At 36.4% G+C, this 13,922-nt stretch overlaps 1 protein-coding gene across 5 annotated transcripts in view; it reads right to left on the minus strand.

Moving 5' to 3' along the window:
- The window catches only part of MCTP1 (multiple C2 and transmembrane domain containing 1), a 314,126-nt gene that overhangs the window by 36,685 nt on the left and 263,519 nt on the right, over positions 1 to 13,922 (minus strand). For all 5 annotated transcript variants that reach the window (XM_032205996.1, XM_032205997.1, XM_032205999.1 and 2 more), the window contains one exon: positions 3,201 to 3,254. In XM_032205996.1, coding sequence (XP_032061887.1) covers positions 3,201 to 3,254 — 54 coding nt within the window. The remainder of the gene's footprint in view (positions 1 to 3,200; positions 3,255 to 13,922) is intronic.

A 13,922-nucleotide genomic window follows, 5' to 3' on the forward strand; every position in this document is an offset into this window, starting at 1 on the left:
ACCCTGTGACCTTAAATTGACACTCCTGTCTACTTTAATTGCAGCAGAGGGTAAAATGAAATGAAGTAAAATAAAATAAAATAAAATAAAATAAAATAAAATAAAATAAAATAAAATAAAATAAAAATCCAGAATATTAGAGGCAAATGTGTTGTGTATATCTACCTTGTCAAACTCCTCTCAGTAATGCACACACCACTTTTGATAAAATGCCCTACTTTAACTAATTACATGCACTTGAGTCCTTATCATCCTCAACTTATTACCTCTGTAGCCCTGCGATGTGGGGGTGTTGGGCCACAGCCCTCCATCACGCATCTCACAACCTACATCAGCGCGCGCCCACACGGACCTCATCAAGTAGCCCAGGAGTTGCCCTTTCCCTGCAAGTAAGTGACTAATATCTAAGCTGGCTCTAAAGAAAGACACTTTTCATAATCGCCCAACAATCTGCTAAATGAAAACATATGGATAGGCTTAGGTAGAGCCTGCCAGGGGTCTTTGCTGAATGGAAAACAGGTGCTCCAGTTCTGTGCCATGTAATACCCCATTTACCGTTAAGTCCAAAGGTTACAGGACTAATAGCTGCCTTGTGGTAATCACAGAGAGCAAAGACACCAGCCATGGTCAAACATCTGGGACATATTTTACATACTTGCAACATATGCTTCAGTTTCAATTAAAGCGAGGCTTTGGCACATTTATTAATCTTTTTACTTTTATCACATAAGAAGACCCATTTACCTGACTTTTCTATTTTACCATATGAGAAAACAGAGAAATAATAAAAGCCAGAGGTCACTACCAGCTGGTGTTAAAAATGTGTCTATGTTTTCTCACAAAACTTCATTTTGCACACAGCTTTAGGAAAACACATATGTGAATTAGAATAATATGAAACTGCACTCCTTTCTTTTTGACAAAAGGATGTAACAGGACCCGAAGTAGTAAACAGAGTATGTCCGAGTGCACCACAAAGGAAAAAACACCCTACTGCACTTCCAACAACAAAAAGTTCAGTCCTAGAGAAGGACTTATGTTTTACAGTTCAGCACAGTGCCTAATAATGCCTGCTTTGAGGGCTATTGAATATACATGGTAGCCCACATATTTTTAAGAAGCGTAATTTTCTTTTCAGTTCAAACAGCATATTCAATTAGGAAAATTTAAAATGTTTGCAGTAATGGAAGCAGCTTTGAAATTATACAGATAATCCTAAGCACCTTCTATAAAGAAAGACAGCTCTTAAATATTCAATAGAGGGGCTCACTTAATGCACGTGGCAATGTTAGTTCTTATTTTTATTTGATATTGGTAACTATATCTAGAAAAATATATGAATTCTATTGTCAATTTGAGAAAGCTAAGTATTAGATCACAGCATTGAAACCTAGAGTGATATTTCTAACTGGGTGCATCTGCCTGGCATCTGTTAACAGCCACGGAACTGGGTAAGGGGTACCAGGGAGGGGGAGCTTGCCTCCCACCTTCATCTTCCCTTTTTAAGGAGTTTGTTTAGCAATCTCCAAAAACAACTATGTTGTAACTACAGTGTCTGACTTAAACTACAAGCAGCCAAGCATTTTTCTTCGTGAACTAGTCACAGTTATTTAGAATATCCAGGAGCACACGTACTACTGGGATGATACTTTTGCACCAGTTCTAATAATAAAGCAGGAACAAACAGGAGAAAAGGGCCTCAAATGGATGGCAGATCACTGTTTATCAGAAGAGAAATGATGATTCAAAGCCAGCATGTTGAGTTAAAATACAAGCTCTTCACAGCTACATGGCTGACCTTTGCAATAAATCATATATTTTATTGCCAGAAGTGCATGCTCATATCATTTAGTGTTAAAAACCATCACCTATGTGTTTTGTAAAAGAAGGTTTTGTTACTACAGTGTTTGCCAATTCTGAAATGATGTAGCTAACGATTTAAGTGATGTATAGAAGAATTTCACATAATATCTTTCTGTCAATTGTAAAATGTTTGAGCTGGCAACAGAATGAGGAAAATACTCCTTTTTTTTATCATCTCTCAGATCTTAGGTGTTAGCTAGCAGAAAAATAATCATTCAGGGGATTAACTAATCACAGTGAATTTTCTGACATTTCAAATGCTGCTGCCAGCATATGAATTCTTACAGCGGTATATAACTGTACATCTCAACTAGAAGCAAAGGTCAAGGGCATAAATTAAGATACACTGTTTTTCTCCTCACAAAAAAAAAAAAAAAAAAAAAAAAAGGAAAAAAAAGAAAAAAATCACTGCATTATTACAACAGAAGTGTGTGAAGGTCAAAATCATCTGTACTTTTTTAGCTTTTCTTTTTCCTTTTCTTACACAAATACCATCTCACTGGTATCAAAATACCAGAAACAACAGGACTATCTGCACTGTACTTGTCTCACCAGAAAGGTGTCCTGCCAGTGCTAGCCATTGCTTCAGTGGTGCAAGGTCATTCTAATTTCTTTTCTCCGGTTTTTCCTTCTCCCTGGGGGACAACCAATCCAAGCAGTCCCATAGCTTGGCTCAATAAGATGTGGAAACGAGCTGTTATTTACTGTGGTTGCAATCCTCAACCCAACCAGCAGCCTACAAAGTGAACCAGTTTTCTCCAATAGCCGAATAATCTGCAATAGTTTCCTGCCTTGCTGGGCCACTACGCCAACTTCAAATCAAATGGATGCCTATGAGAATTGTGATTATTTAAATGTCATACAGAGTGCAAAACATTTCAGCCATTCTTCTACCAAGTAATTCTTTGAAAATTATAGATGTCAATATCCCGTCTTTAACCAGTATGGAGTTGCTATTTTTACACCATTTTCCTTCTAAAGTGCAGCCCTATTTGTAATACTCAAGACAGGACAAATTTTTGTCCTTCAAAAACAGTTGTCACTGCAGTTATCTTCACAAGAGCTATCAAGTTCCAGACAAGCTGAATTATTTTTGTTCCTGGCAGAAAAAAAATATTTGACCCAGCTCCGGACCAAGAAAGGAAAAAAAAAAAAAGCAGGATTTATAGTCCTCTATCCTTTCCTGCAACACACAGTAGCATTGTTAGGATGATAAACAGCTCTGTCCAATTTTCTGGACTAAAACACTTCAACTCCTTTTTTAACTGTCTGTAAAAACAGTGTCATGTCTAAATTCTCCCATCCCCAGGTACCCAAGTGCTAGGAAAGATAATTACCTTGTCATCTCTGTCATCCTCTTCTTCCTCGTCCTCTAGCATGTCCTCCACTACCTGCAGACAGAAACAGTAGTAGTTGTCATGATTTAAAAAGGAAGAGTTTTGTTCTGTCAATTCTAAACCTTTTGTCGATGAAAACTTTATTAACATTTGAAATAAATGCACAGAAGGAAAATGTACAACCAGGAAAAAACTCTTGATCTAGAGATTCAAATTTTGGAAAGTGTTATAGCTGTAATTGACCTACATTAGGGAATTATATACTGAAAACCCTTCCTGTACAAAATGCTTGCTTGACAATTTAAGTATTTAAAAGGTAGTTCAAAATTCAATGTGTGATAGTTTTAACTAAAGGAATCCTTTGTCAGCTCCACTGGTGGCTATACAGAACACACACACTCTTGCTTTAAATTTACTGTTACCTAGAGAAACTTGTAACATTTTAAATAAAATTTATAGCATACATCGAGATATTTTTGAAGAATAAAAAGCTGGGAATAAATTCATATTAGCTTGTCTCTTATGATCTACAACAGTGACACATACCATATGCTCTATTAGCATTAGCACTATGTTTCTAATAGTGATTTTATACAATCTGTGCATCTAACTTTCCTCACATTCATTGCTAACTGTAGCTGCCACATGTACACATGTATTTTTCCATTTAAATATTTTTTGGTCTAACACTATGAAATATATACGTTCATTCAATTAATTTTACAAATATTAATGATTTATTAATCACAGAATGAGCATTAAATGAACCACTATTAAATCCAGTTTACAGAGCAATGAAATGACTTTCTGAACATGGGCTGTGGCTGAATCTGTCTCAAAACCCAACCCAACCCATTCTATGATTCTATGATATGAAGTCACAAATCCCTCTCTCATAACACTGTGATTAACTCTTCAGCCTACCTGATGGGAGAAAATTCTCTGTTGACAGAATGGAAATAAACTGGTACCCACTTATATGAGGAAAGATGTGGCAACTTATATCGTTATTTATAAGTAAATACTTATTGTAATGTAAGAGCAGCCATAACGAAGCTCAGCAAAGATCCACCTAGCCCAGTGTCATATAGATGCCTAACAAAAACCATGTATTATGCATTATAAAACACGCAGAAAAAAAGGTCAAGAGAAGGAAAAAAACACATTAGTATGAAACATTAGTACTTTGGCCTATGTTATGGAGTTGCCACCATATGAAGTGATAGTTTACTTTGTTATATAGCTGAAGTCACAAATGGCTTAAGTGTACTTGTCATTTAGGATAACACATTCAAATTATAACCTCAGCATTAGTCACCAAACACAGCTGCAACAAACATTAGTCCCCAAACACATCTGCTTGAAATCCATGTCTAAGAACTGAAGGACTTTAACGTGATTCAAGGGCGAAATTCAGGAATGGGTTAGCTCAAACATCAAGAAGATCCCAGTTAATAATGCTCCAATGGCCTAGGCAAAATGTAAACAACACATAACATTGATATAACATGCACCCACAGCAAAGTACTCTGCCTACATCAGCTGCACAGGTCATATTTCCAATTCCAGATGCTCATCCTTGTTTGAATCCATTTCCAAACCACTTCTAATAACATCTGTGGGATTTTGGAGGAGCCCCCAGTTATATCTACTGGTTACTGTGTTCTGGAGCTTAGAATCAAAAGCAGTACTAGAAACACAGAGACAAGTAAAGAGTAAGCATGTCCAATGGCACATGTAAGTAATATAACCTGCGTAACTAATGAACAACCCCTCTTCTATTTTTTTTTTTTTCTGCAAAGCAGAGCAGTTTCAACAGGAAGGGCCTAACGGGCTGGATTATCTGCAGCCTCTGACCTGAGGCCAGCCTTCACAGAAAGGCAGAGGCAGATGAGAACACACAAAGGCCAGAGGAACCACACCTCGGCTTCAGACACTTGCTGTGAAAAGGAATTTCCCCCCCCCCCCCCCCCCCCCCCCATGTTCTCCTCTGTTCCCCCTCTGGGTCAGCTCTGCTCTATTTCTTAAAGAAGGAGGATCAGAGACAAGGACCAAAATGTTCAAGATAGTGATAGGCTAGTTGAACCCTTTAGCATGGAGAGATGGAAGTGTTGAAAATGTATTTTTGTAATGTCTGTTAGCTCCTGCTTAGTTCAGTGTTCCATTTTATGGATCCAACTTGGAGGTGCCTGAGTACACAGTTGCATAGACCTTTCTGTGGAAGCAATGACATCTTCAGTTTCTCACAAACCTGCATCAACTACTTGTTCCTCTCAGGGTAGCTCACTCTTATCTTTCCTACACTGTTCCAAGTGCTCGTGGAGCTCAGCTGTAACTACATCGTTGGAATGATCCAGTTCTTAAAGAAAATCCACCCTAAGACTTCTTATGTGGATGGTTTTCATGCAGTTTATAGAGCATCTCCATAATTGCTTGCATCAGCTCTACAGAGGAATTGGTGAACTGAGGAGAGGATGAAAACAAGCTGTTAAGGGCTGCAATGAGATGGAAACCCTCTTAAATCAGTTTTGTCATACACAAAAAAGGTCTGTAATTACATCATTAGGTGACTAAAGCCCAAGGTATAAACCTAAATCTGTTGACTCAGATACTGACTACGCCTGGAGCTGACTAAACTCACTAGGTCTCTTACTTTTCAACATTAATATTCCCCAGACACTTAAAGATCTCTTTTATGTACATCCAGAAATTCCTTGTCTTGACAGGATTGAACAGTGGAATGCCTATCTCACTTTAGTGCTAAAGTTAGCTTGGAGACAATTAGCTGAATTGGAAACCTCTAAAATTGTTGCAAATGATGGCACCTCACTGAAATCACTTACATGACAATACCCATTCTAAATTATCTGGATAATAATACTTCAAATTCACTTTTTTTTTTTTTTTTTTTCCTTCCTCATCTAATGATCTCAAACTACTTTACAAGCTTCTATAGAGTAGCAAAATGTTAGCTTGTTCAAAGGACATAAAAAGTCCTTTGAAATCCCCTGATCCCAGATTTCCAGCTCCTCCATTCCATTTTTTAATTCAAAAGCCACTACCAATCTGTGTTCTTGTTCTAGGTTAGTCATACCATCAATTACATTGAGCTTTAGAGTATTGAATTGTCTGGAAAGGAAACAGAATTCAATTACTGTAGCAAAATAAAATGTAGTAAAAGTGTTCACATGCCCAAGATGCAGGAATTATTCTTTAAAGAATATGAAGCATAGTCCACGTCCTCGCTTCTCTTGAAATTCAAAAGGAAGAGTTAAAAATACCATGAATGTTCAGACAATATGGACACAATAATACAATTTATTACAGCACCAAATTCAAGTGTTTTCAGAACTTTGACAGAAATTAAAACAAGGAAAACAGATTCTTCATAATTGTATGATATATGAATAATTGGTATGCTGAAGCCTAACACAAGCTGTATACTGAAGTACAACCTATTTTTGCAGAACACAGTAAGGCTTTTCAAGATATGTTCAGTGAATCTCAGCAACAGATTTCAGTTTAACATCGTACTAAGAATACTGTAGAAAAAAAATCCATTTTGGATTTTTTTTTCCCTTTGATAGTGCTTCGTTGCTATTCAAATAAAGCGCGTATGTGCTGCTTGGGTTTGAAGCAACATAGTAGTTATTCAAATCTCTATGTCAACCATTATACCTTAGGGAGATATAATGGAGAGAGGGAGGAGAAGGAAAAGGAGGTAGAGGGAGAGAGAGGGAGAACAGGAAAAAGCATATGAAGATAAAATGAAACATTAGAGTTATTTTATTAAAAGTTCTATGGCAAAAATCTTAGATTGCCCCTAGAACACTCACTCTAAATTATGCCTTCCGATAGCTTGCTTGAAATCAAGTAGTATTAATCAAACAAAGGAAGGGCACTGGGGAAATCAGAAAGATCTAATGCAAGCAGTTAAAAGTGACATGACCTTCTGTAATGTCACTTGTCACAGACTTATATGCCGCATACTGGTAGAAGGTCTTGAAAGAACCTGATTCTTGGTACTGTTCCTTGAATGTAATACTAATACAAATGACATTTTAAAAAACACATGTAGACATCCTCAAATATGGCATGTCAGCTACTTCACAGCTAAACAGTAAGCAGATGTTGTTTAAGTGTTGCAAAATAAGATCCTTTCTGTGCAAAATAGCCCTGTTAAAAATGTATTAATCGGGAAGAGCATACAGACTAATTACCACACACTGACATTGCTACTGACCCATTCCTACCCTCTTTGAGGCAAAAGAACTTTGTCTATAAATATTGTGCAATTCATAATTCATACAAGATTACTGAAGCGCTTGTTCTGTCAAAGCAGCATCTATGTGTAGCTAGGTCAAGCAAGATTACCAGAAGAAAGCACAACCACTGTATTTGCATCATAGACAAAGCCCAAATACTTGTGGGCTAGAATGCTGTTTTCTTAGTAAGTTAGTTAATTGCAAGATGCATTTATTCTAAAAATGATCTAGTGATCTAAAACCAGTATGGGACTTCTGAAAAAATATTTAATTGCAACTTCTAATATCAACGCCTGCAAAGTATGCTATAAATTGTAATTATTTACAAGCATCTTCAATTAAAAATCAGTGATTGTAGAGAACTTTACAATTCATCCTGAATCTAAGTGCTTCATGGAAAAATGGCACATTGAAACTTAACACCACTTTTAAATGCCCTTCTTTCTTAGTGTCAGCCTGCTGTTTCTCACACAAAACATGCACACCGCAGGTTACTTCATGAATTGTCTTCTGTTCTAATTTCTTTGGCAAATCCAACAGAAACACCCGCCCAGAAGTAACTTTGATGACTTTATATGATATCAGTATGAGATACTTGCAGTACCAGATTGCAGGTTTGCCTAATGTCTGTTACCTTAGTAGCTTTTTTTTTTTTTTTTTTTTTTTTTGGATGTGATGTACACAACAATCTATAGCGTTAGTGTTTCTCTAGATTTGCTTGTGTCTTACTTGGTTTAGTCCTTCAAACATAGGTGGTCTTAAGTGAAAAACAAAAGAAAACAATTTATGCTATATCATATGCTACAGTGTCAAAATATCTGCAGACATTTTGACTTTCATGTAAAGGTACAGAAGAAGGTACTTTCAGAAGACAAAATATAAGCGAATGAGATTTGGTTCAGAATTAAATACATTTTAGACACACAAAGGGTGCAGTCAGAATTGTACTGCTCGGGACAGTTTAGATTTCATGTAACACATATTGTCTAGATGTAGACTGTATTATACGTTTGCCTGTCACTCAATTCATGGTGTTTGTGTGTAAAATGCAATATAAAATTATGCAATGTGTATGGATTAACAATGATGTGTAAAATCATTTAGGCTCTTTCAGGTAATTTCAAAGTTGAAGCAAAGGCATTCATCACCAGTAAGCCCACTGTAGCTGTGTTTTTGTAGTCATTTTCACAACATGACGTCTGCTACTTTCACTGAATTGTTAAGGAGAAACTTTGCAAGAGATACAGCTTAATTAAAATGTCTACCTTTTCATACTGCATTTATAAGAAAAATAAAAATCAAATTAACAGATTCTGATTTAGTACTGTAGTATATCTGGAATACAACCGATCCTGATTTATACTATTAATGTTTTGACCTTGGGGTATTTCATCTGCAGTAATCATCAAGATAACTGAAACACTAGATATAATAATAATTAGTGTGATAAGCTTGCTAGTAAGGTTGAATATATTGCAGTACAGAAGACAGCAGACTAAAAAGAAAAGCATTAGTACTTTGCTGCTAAAATACTTCCTGATTTTTACAGAGACACTCAAATACAATTACTTCTTACAGAATGCATTTTGTTAGCTTATTCTGGGAAGTGCTCATGTTGTAATTTAGTCTGATACTTAATAGGAAATGAGACTTTAATATGGCTATCAGATGCTTTTTGATGCATGCTACTGATTACATGTAGTTCTGTAATGTCAACAACAGAATTTTTATTTGTAGTATAATAAATTTCTTGGCAACATGCATAAGTAGTAAATACAGTTTATAAGAACATGTAACCTTTCTCCTGCTGTCAGCTTTATATGTCCTCAATATTCAGTTGCTAAAATAGTTAAGAATATGTCATTTTTTATACAAAATGGCATAAGTAGAAGGCTGTCTTCTATTTTTTTTTTTCCAATATTTGGTTCCCTATTTTAGCTCTTTCTAGTATTTACACAATACACTGTGAACTGAATATTAGGCGTTTATTTGAAGTATGTCTCCATCTAAAGGCTTCAACATGTACTGTGCACTTGAAAATGTCATATTTCTGGTTTTAGAATGCTTCATTTTCAGCTCAGCAAAACAAACAAAAAAGCAAACCATTGTCTGCATGGCTAAATATCAACAATACGTTTGCTATACAGGACTACTAAAAAGCAGCTTCACAAAATTTTCTGAGAGTTCTCCGTAATAAAATAGCTTATTGTATCAATAACAGTATGAAGAGATAATGGTGCTTCTAATTGTTACTAATTCTCTTGATGTAATTTTAGGATTCTAGTAGCACCAGATATCTGACTCTTACAAAACTGTGTTTATCCACATAAATCTAAGCTTGTGAGTGTGACACAATCTATTACATTATAATTTTGAGCTGAGAAGCTTTTCAGTAGGAAAAAAATCTGTTATTAATTTTATGTGACAATGTATATAATACATATATTAATGCAATTTCAGTAAAATAAAATAAAAAAAACAACAGATACTGATACGTTTGGATTAATATATTAGCACTGTACTATAGTTCCAAAGTTATTAAAGTCTAAACTGAACTAAAATGTTCCTAAGGAAAATGGAAACAAACTGAAGTTAAATAAAAAATTCACATGACTACGGGAATTTTCAATGCAAACTAAACTGATCTTAAGTTTATAAAATATTGATTGTTTATAATAGCTGCTATAAGTTGTCAAGTCAGTCTTGTTGCCATGTAAATCTTGATGCAAATGCAAAAAAAAAAAAAAAATCATTAAAACAGTCTCATAGAAAAAATGCATCTATGTGCAGTGAACTTCAATTTTCTCTTAGATGCCAAAAATATTGCAAGGTTATAATTGAAAAAGTATGGCAAAATTTAAGCTAACAGATGACTGATTTATGACTGGAAGAAAAAAAAATATATATATATGTATATATTAAATGCTGGAAATATCTATGGCTAGATTTTGGTGTTTTGTCTTGAAGTGACCAAAGGCAGACAAAATATTCCAATTCTGTAGTGCGTTTGTTTTTTGTAAATGGTACTGGTATGTGAACAGCCATGTAAAGTTTTAGCAAAGGGTTAGTTCATACTCTAATATTTTATGAAAACCTCTGATGCAAGGATTACACTTGCAGGGTGGACAGTCTCGTTTAACTGTAGCACAGACAGCCAACTGCAGTATTACATTCTATTATGCTGCAGGAGAGAAATGCTTCCTGCCCAACTTATATCTTTATATAGTGTACTCTGTGACTGTTAAATTAGTGCATAATGCATTTAAAATATTTATAGTACCAACATTTAGTTAAATAACCTTTATGTAAGATTTATGTTGATTTGTTCATTTCTCATTTAATGGCAAATTATGAAGAGCATGTTTCATAAAGATAATTCTCCATTTAAATTCAGCAGGCCATTAAATATTAAAATTATGTTTCTGATGCAATCTAGAGCAAATTTGTCCAGCTTCAGCGATTATTTGCACTCATAAAAATTAGGCTTGATTAATAAAATTTAAATGCTTGATTAAGCTGACATTTTCATGTTTCTTTTCTGATTTATTAAAAAAGCCTCTGTCCCATAGTGGGGCTATCGTTTCTTTTTCCTCCCTGACTATATGGATCATATAGAAAGAACAAACAGCTGCATGAAGACAGCAGACTACTTAATATTCAGGCACGTGTTGCTTGTGGTCTTTGTGCTCTGATAGCATCCAGGCTGCACACACAGGCAGATGATGACCTATTTACAAAAACCTTTCTAAATTCTTTTAGTGACAGTAGCAAATGGAGAGCAGGTTTGCAGTTCCGATTAATTTGGCAATGGTAAGGGAGGCTGCTTGGTTTAAGAAAAACTCGTGGACATCGCAGCACTGCTCAGAGTGATGTGCTGATTGCCATCTGCCTCAAGCAGAAACAGATCGAGTGTCACTTTCTATTTCCAGGTACAGAGTACATTTGGCTAGTTAGCAGCAGTTAGCAAACATAAGGTGAGACCCCTTCTGCATAATGTTGAAAACCATTTCAGAAAAACAACTGTTTTTCCTATTAGAGGTGTCAATGACTTAAACTAGTTTTGCACAGATATTTTTCTGTGTATCTCTGTTTATCCCACCAGCCCTCAAGCTCTGCAGATTTTGTGGCTGCTGCTGTTGCTATCATATTGGAGGCAAAACTTCTCAGCAAAGTAGAGTCAAAACTAGAAGCCAAGATGTAATTGCTAACCTGACGGCCCTCTTTCGTATCATCTTGTGTAAATCACATCTTCCGAATGCAAGCTAGCTAGCATACAGGGACAATAACGTCTATCTTTGCCACAGATTCATAGCAAAAATTTAGTCCTCAGCTAGAAATCCCTGCTGACTCCCCAACAGAAGAGGCACTGGACTTCAAGCACAAAGACCTCGATACTGCATGTGCAATGGATCTGAATCACTTTGTGTTTGTGCTCCAAACACTTTGTGTTTGTCTGCAGAAATCCCGTCAAACTAAGAGCTTTATGGAGTCATTATTTCACACTTTAAGACCATAATGCATAGAAATGAAGAAAAAGCAAGTCACTACCTCATTATTTGCTTGTGGTAACACAGCTTTCACGCCAGCAGGGAACAGGTGCCTGGAGTCAGGCCCTTTCCTGGTGGGGTTTGTTTGTATAGCAAAGTACTGCTCTCTGGCCAAACAGGAGTAGCCTCAAATACACCAGAGGCTCTGGCCCACTGCTGACTTGTCCCCATGACAAAATGATTTGGACTCTACTCAGAAAAGCTGTTCTATCTGTAGCTGAACTGATTGTGACACTACTGACTCAAGCTCATCCACCCTCACCACTCTTTCGTGTGGAAAGAGGGAATCCAGTGAGATGGATATAAGCATCCTTCTTCCCATTTCCACCTTTTGTTTTTCTTCATGTGGTAATTTCCAGAACACTCACAATAAAATAAATAAATAAATAAATAAAATCAGAGTATAGATCATTACTTTAAAATAAATTACCATATAAAACCCACATATCCTGTAAACTCTGTTTAGGATCAGAAAAATCCTCTTGCTATCACTTTGGAGGACTATATAAAAAGAACCCACACAAACTGGTCAAAATTACAAAATGAAATGTTATCTTTTACAGAAGTTATTTTTCTTCCATTTTAAAAATTTCATCCTAAATGAGTACATCTTTAACTTTTAATAGAAACATATACTCTGGCAACATAAGTCATCAAAGCTTATTTCGCAAAAAATCTCCAGTGAAATTAAAAGATGTATTGTACCATTTTATATCACTCTTACAAGATTAATAATATGTGTATATACTCTATTATACAGATTCATAAGAATTTGTGTATGGCACATTAACTCCCAGCTGCTCACCATCATTTTCTATGCAATGACATGTGCAACTTGAAACTTCAAGAGGAAATTAGCTGTTTAATATTTCCTTTAAGGCTCTAAGTATTAACTATAAATGCAGGATGTGAACTGAAGTGATTAAACCTCTTCTCCATAGGGGTGTATATGGCAGAAGAACATTCATAGGTAACTCCAGGCATGTGCATTATTCTTATTAAATTTTAAATTGCTTAGGAAAAAAAAAAAAAACTAACAAATAATAGACCAAAAGGAAAGCAGGATTAGCAACATCAGTGAGAGAATCATAGAATGGATGAGGTCAGCAAGGACCTCTTGAAGTCATCTAGTCTAACTTCCTTACTCAAGCAGGGCCACCTAAGAGCAGGTTGCCCAGGACAATGTCCAAGGGTACCTCCAAGGACGAATATTCCACAACCTCTCTGGGCAACCTGGTCCAGTGTTTGACTACTCTTATAATAAAACTGTTTTTCTTGTGCTCAGACAGAATATTGTATTTCAGTTTGTTCCCACTGACTCCAGTTCTGTCACTGGGCACTACTGAGAAGAACCTGGATCCTTCTTCCCCACCCATCAGGGACTTATCCACATTGTTAAGATCCCTTTGGGTGTCCTCTTCTCTAGGCTGAACAGGCTCTCTCAGCTTCTCCTCCAATTTCTTCGTCTTTCCTTTGCTGAACTCAAGTTCTTGGCCTGTCATGACTACATAGCCAGCATCCATCCACTGCATGCCAGTTGTGAGGTCTGTCCCACCATGTCTCCGTGATCTTGCATGCATGCAACTGCACCTTTCCCCATCATTTCAAGTTTAATGCTCTCCTCACCAGGTAGGCCACCTTCTGGGAAAAGTGGTTTTGCGCAACTTGGTGAGGTGGATCTTGTCTCAAAGTCCTCAAAGAGGACCCTTGGTTATGAAAACCAAGTCCCTGTTGTTGGTAATGCCTGTGCAGTTGGATGTTGGCCTGCCAGATTTGGACACCTCCTGCAGCCCTTTCTTTATGGCATGATCAAAGGGAAAACCACCTGGGCTCCATGTAACCTACTTAGTGAAGGAAAAAAAGGAGCTTGGAGTGTCATCAGAACAGATCCAACGTGCCTGCCCAATGGC

Source organism: Aythya fuligula, chromosome Z (genome assembly GCF_009819795.1).
Source record: "Aythya fuligula isolate bAytFul2 chromosome Z, bAytFul2.pri, whole genome shotgun sequence".
Lineage (NCBI taxonomy): Eukaryota > Metazoa > Chordata > Aves > Anseriformes > Anatidae > Aythya > Aythya fuligula.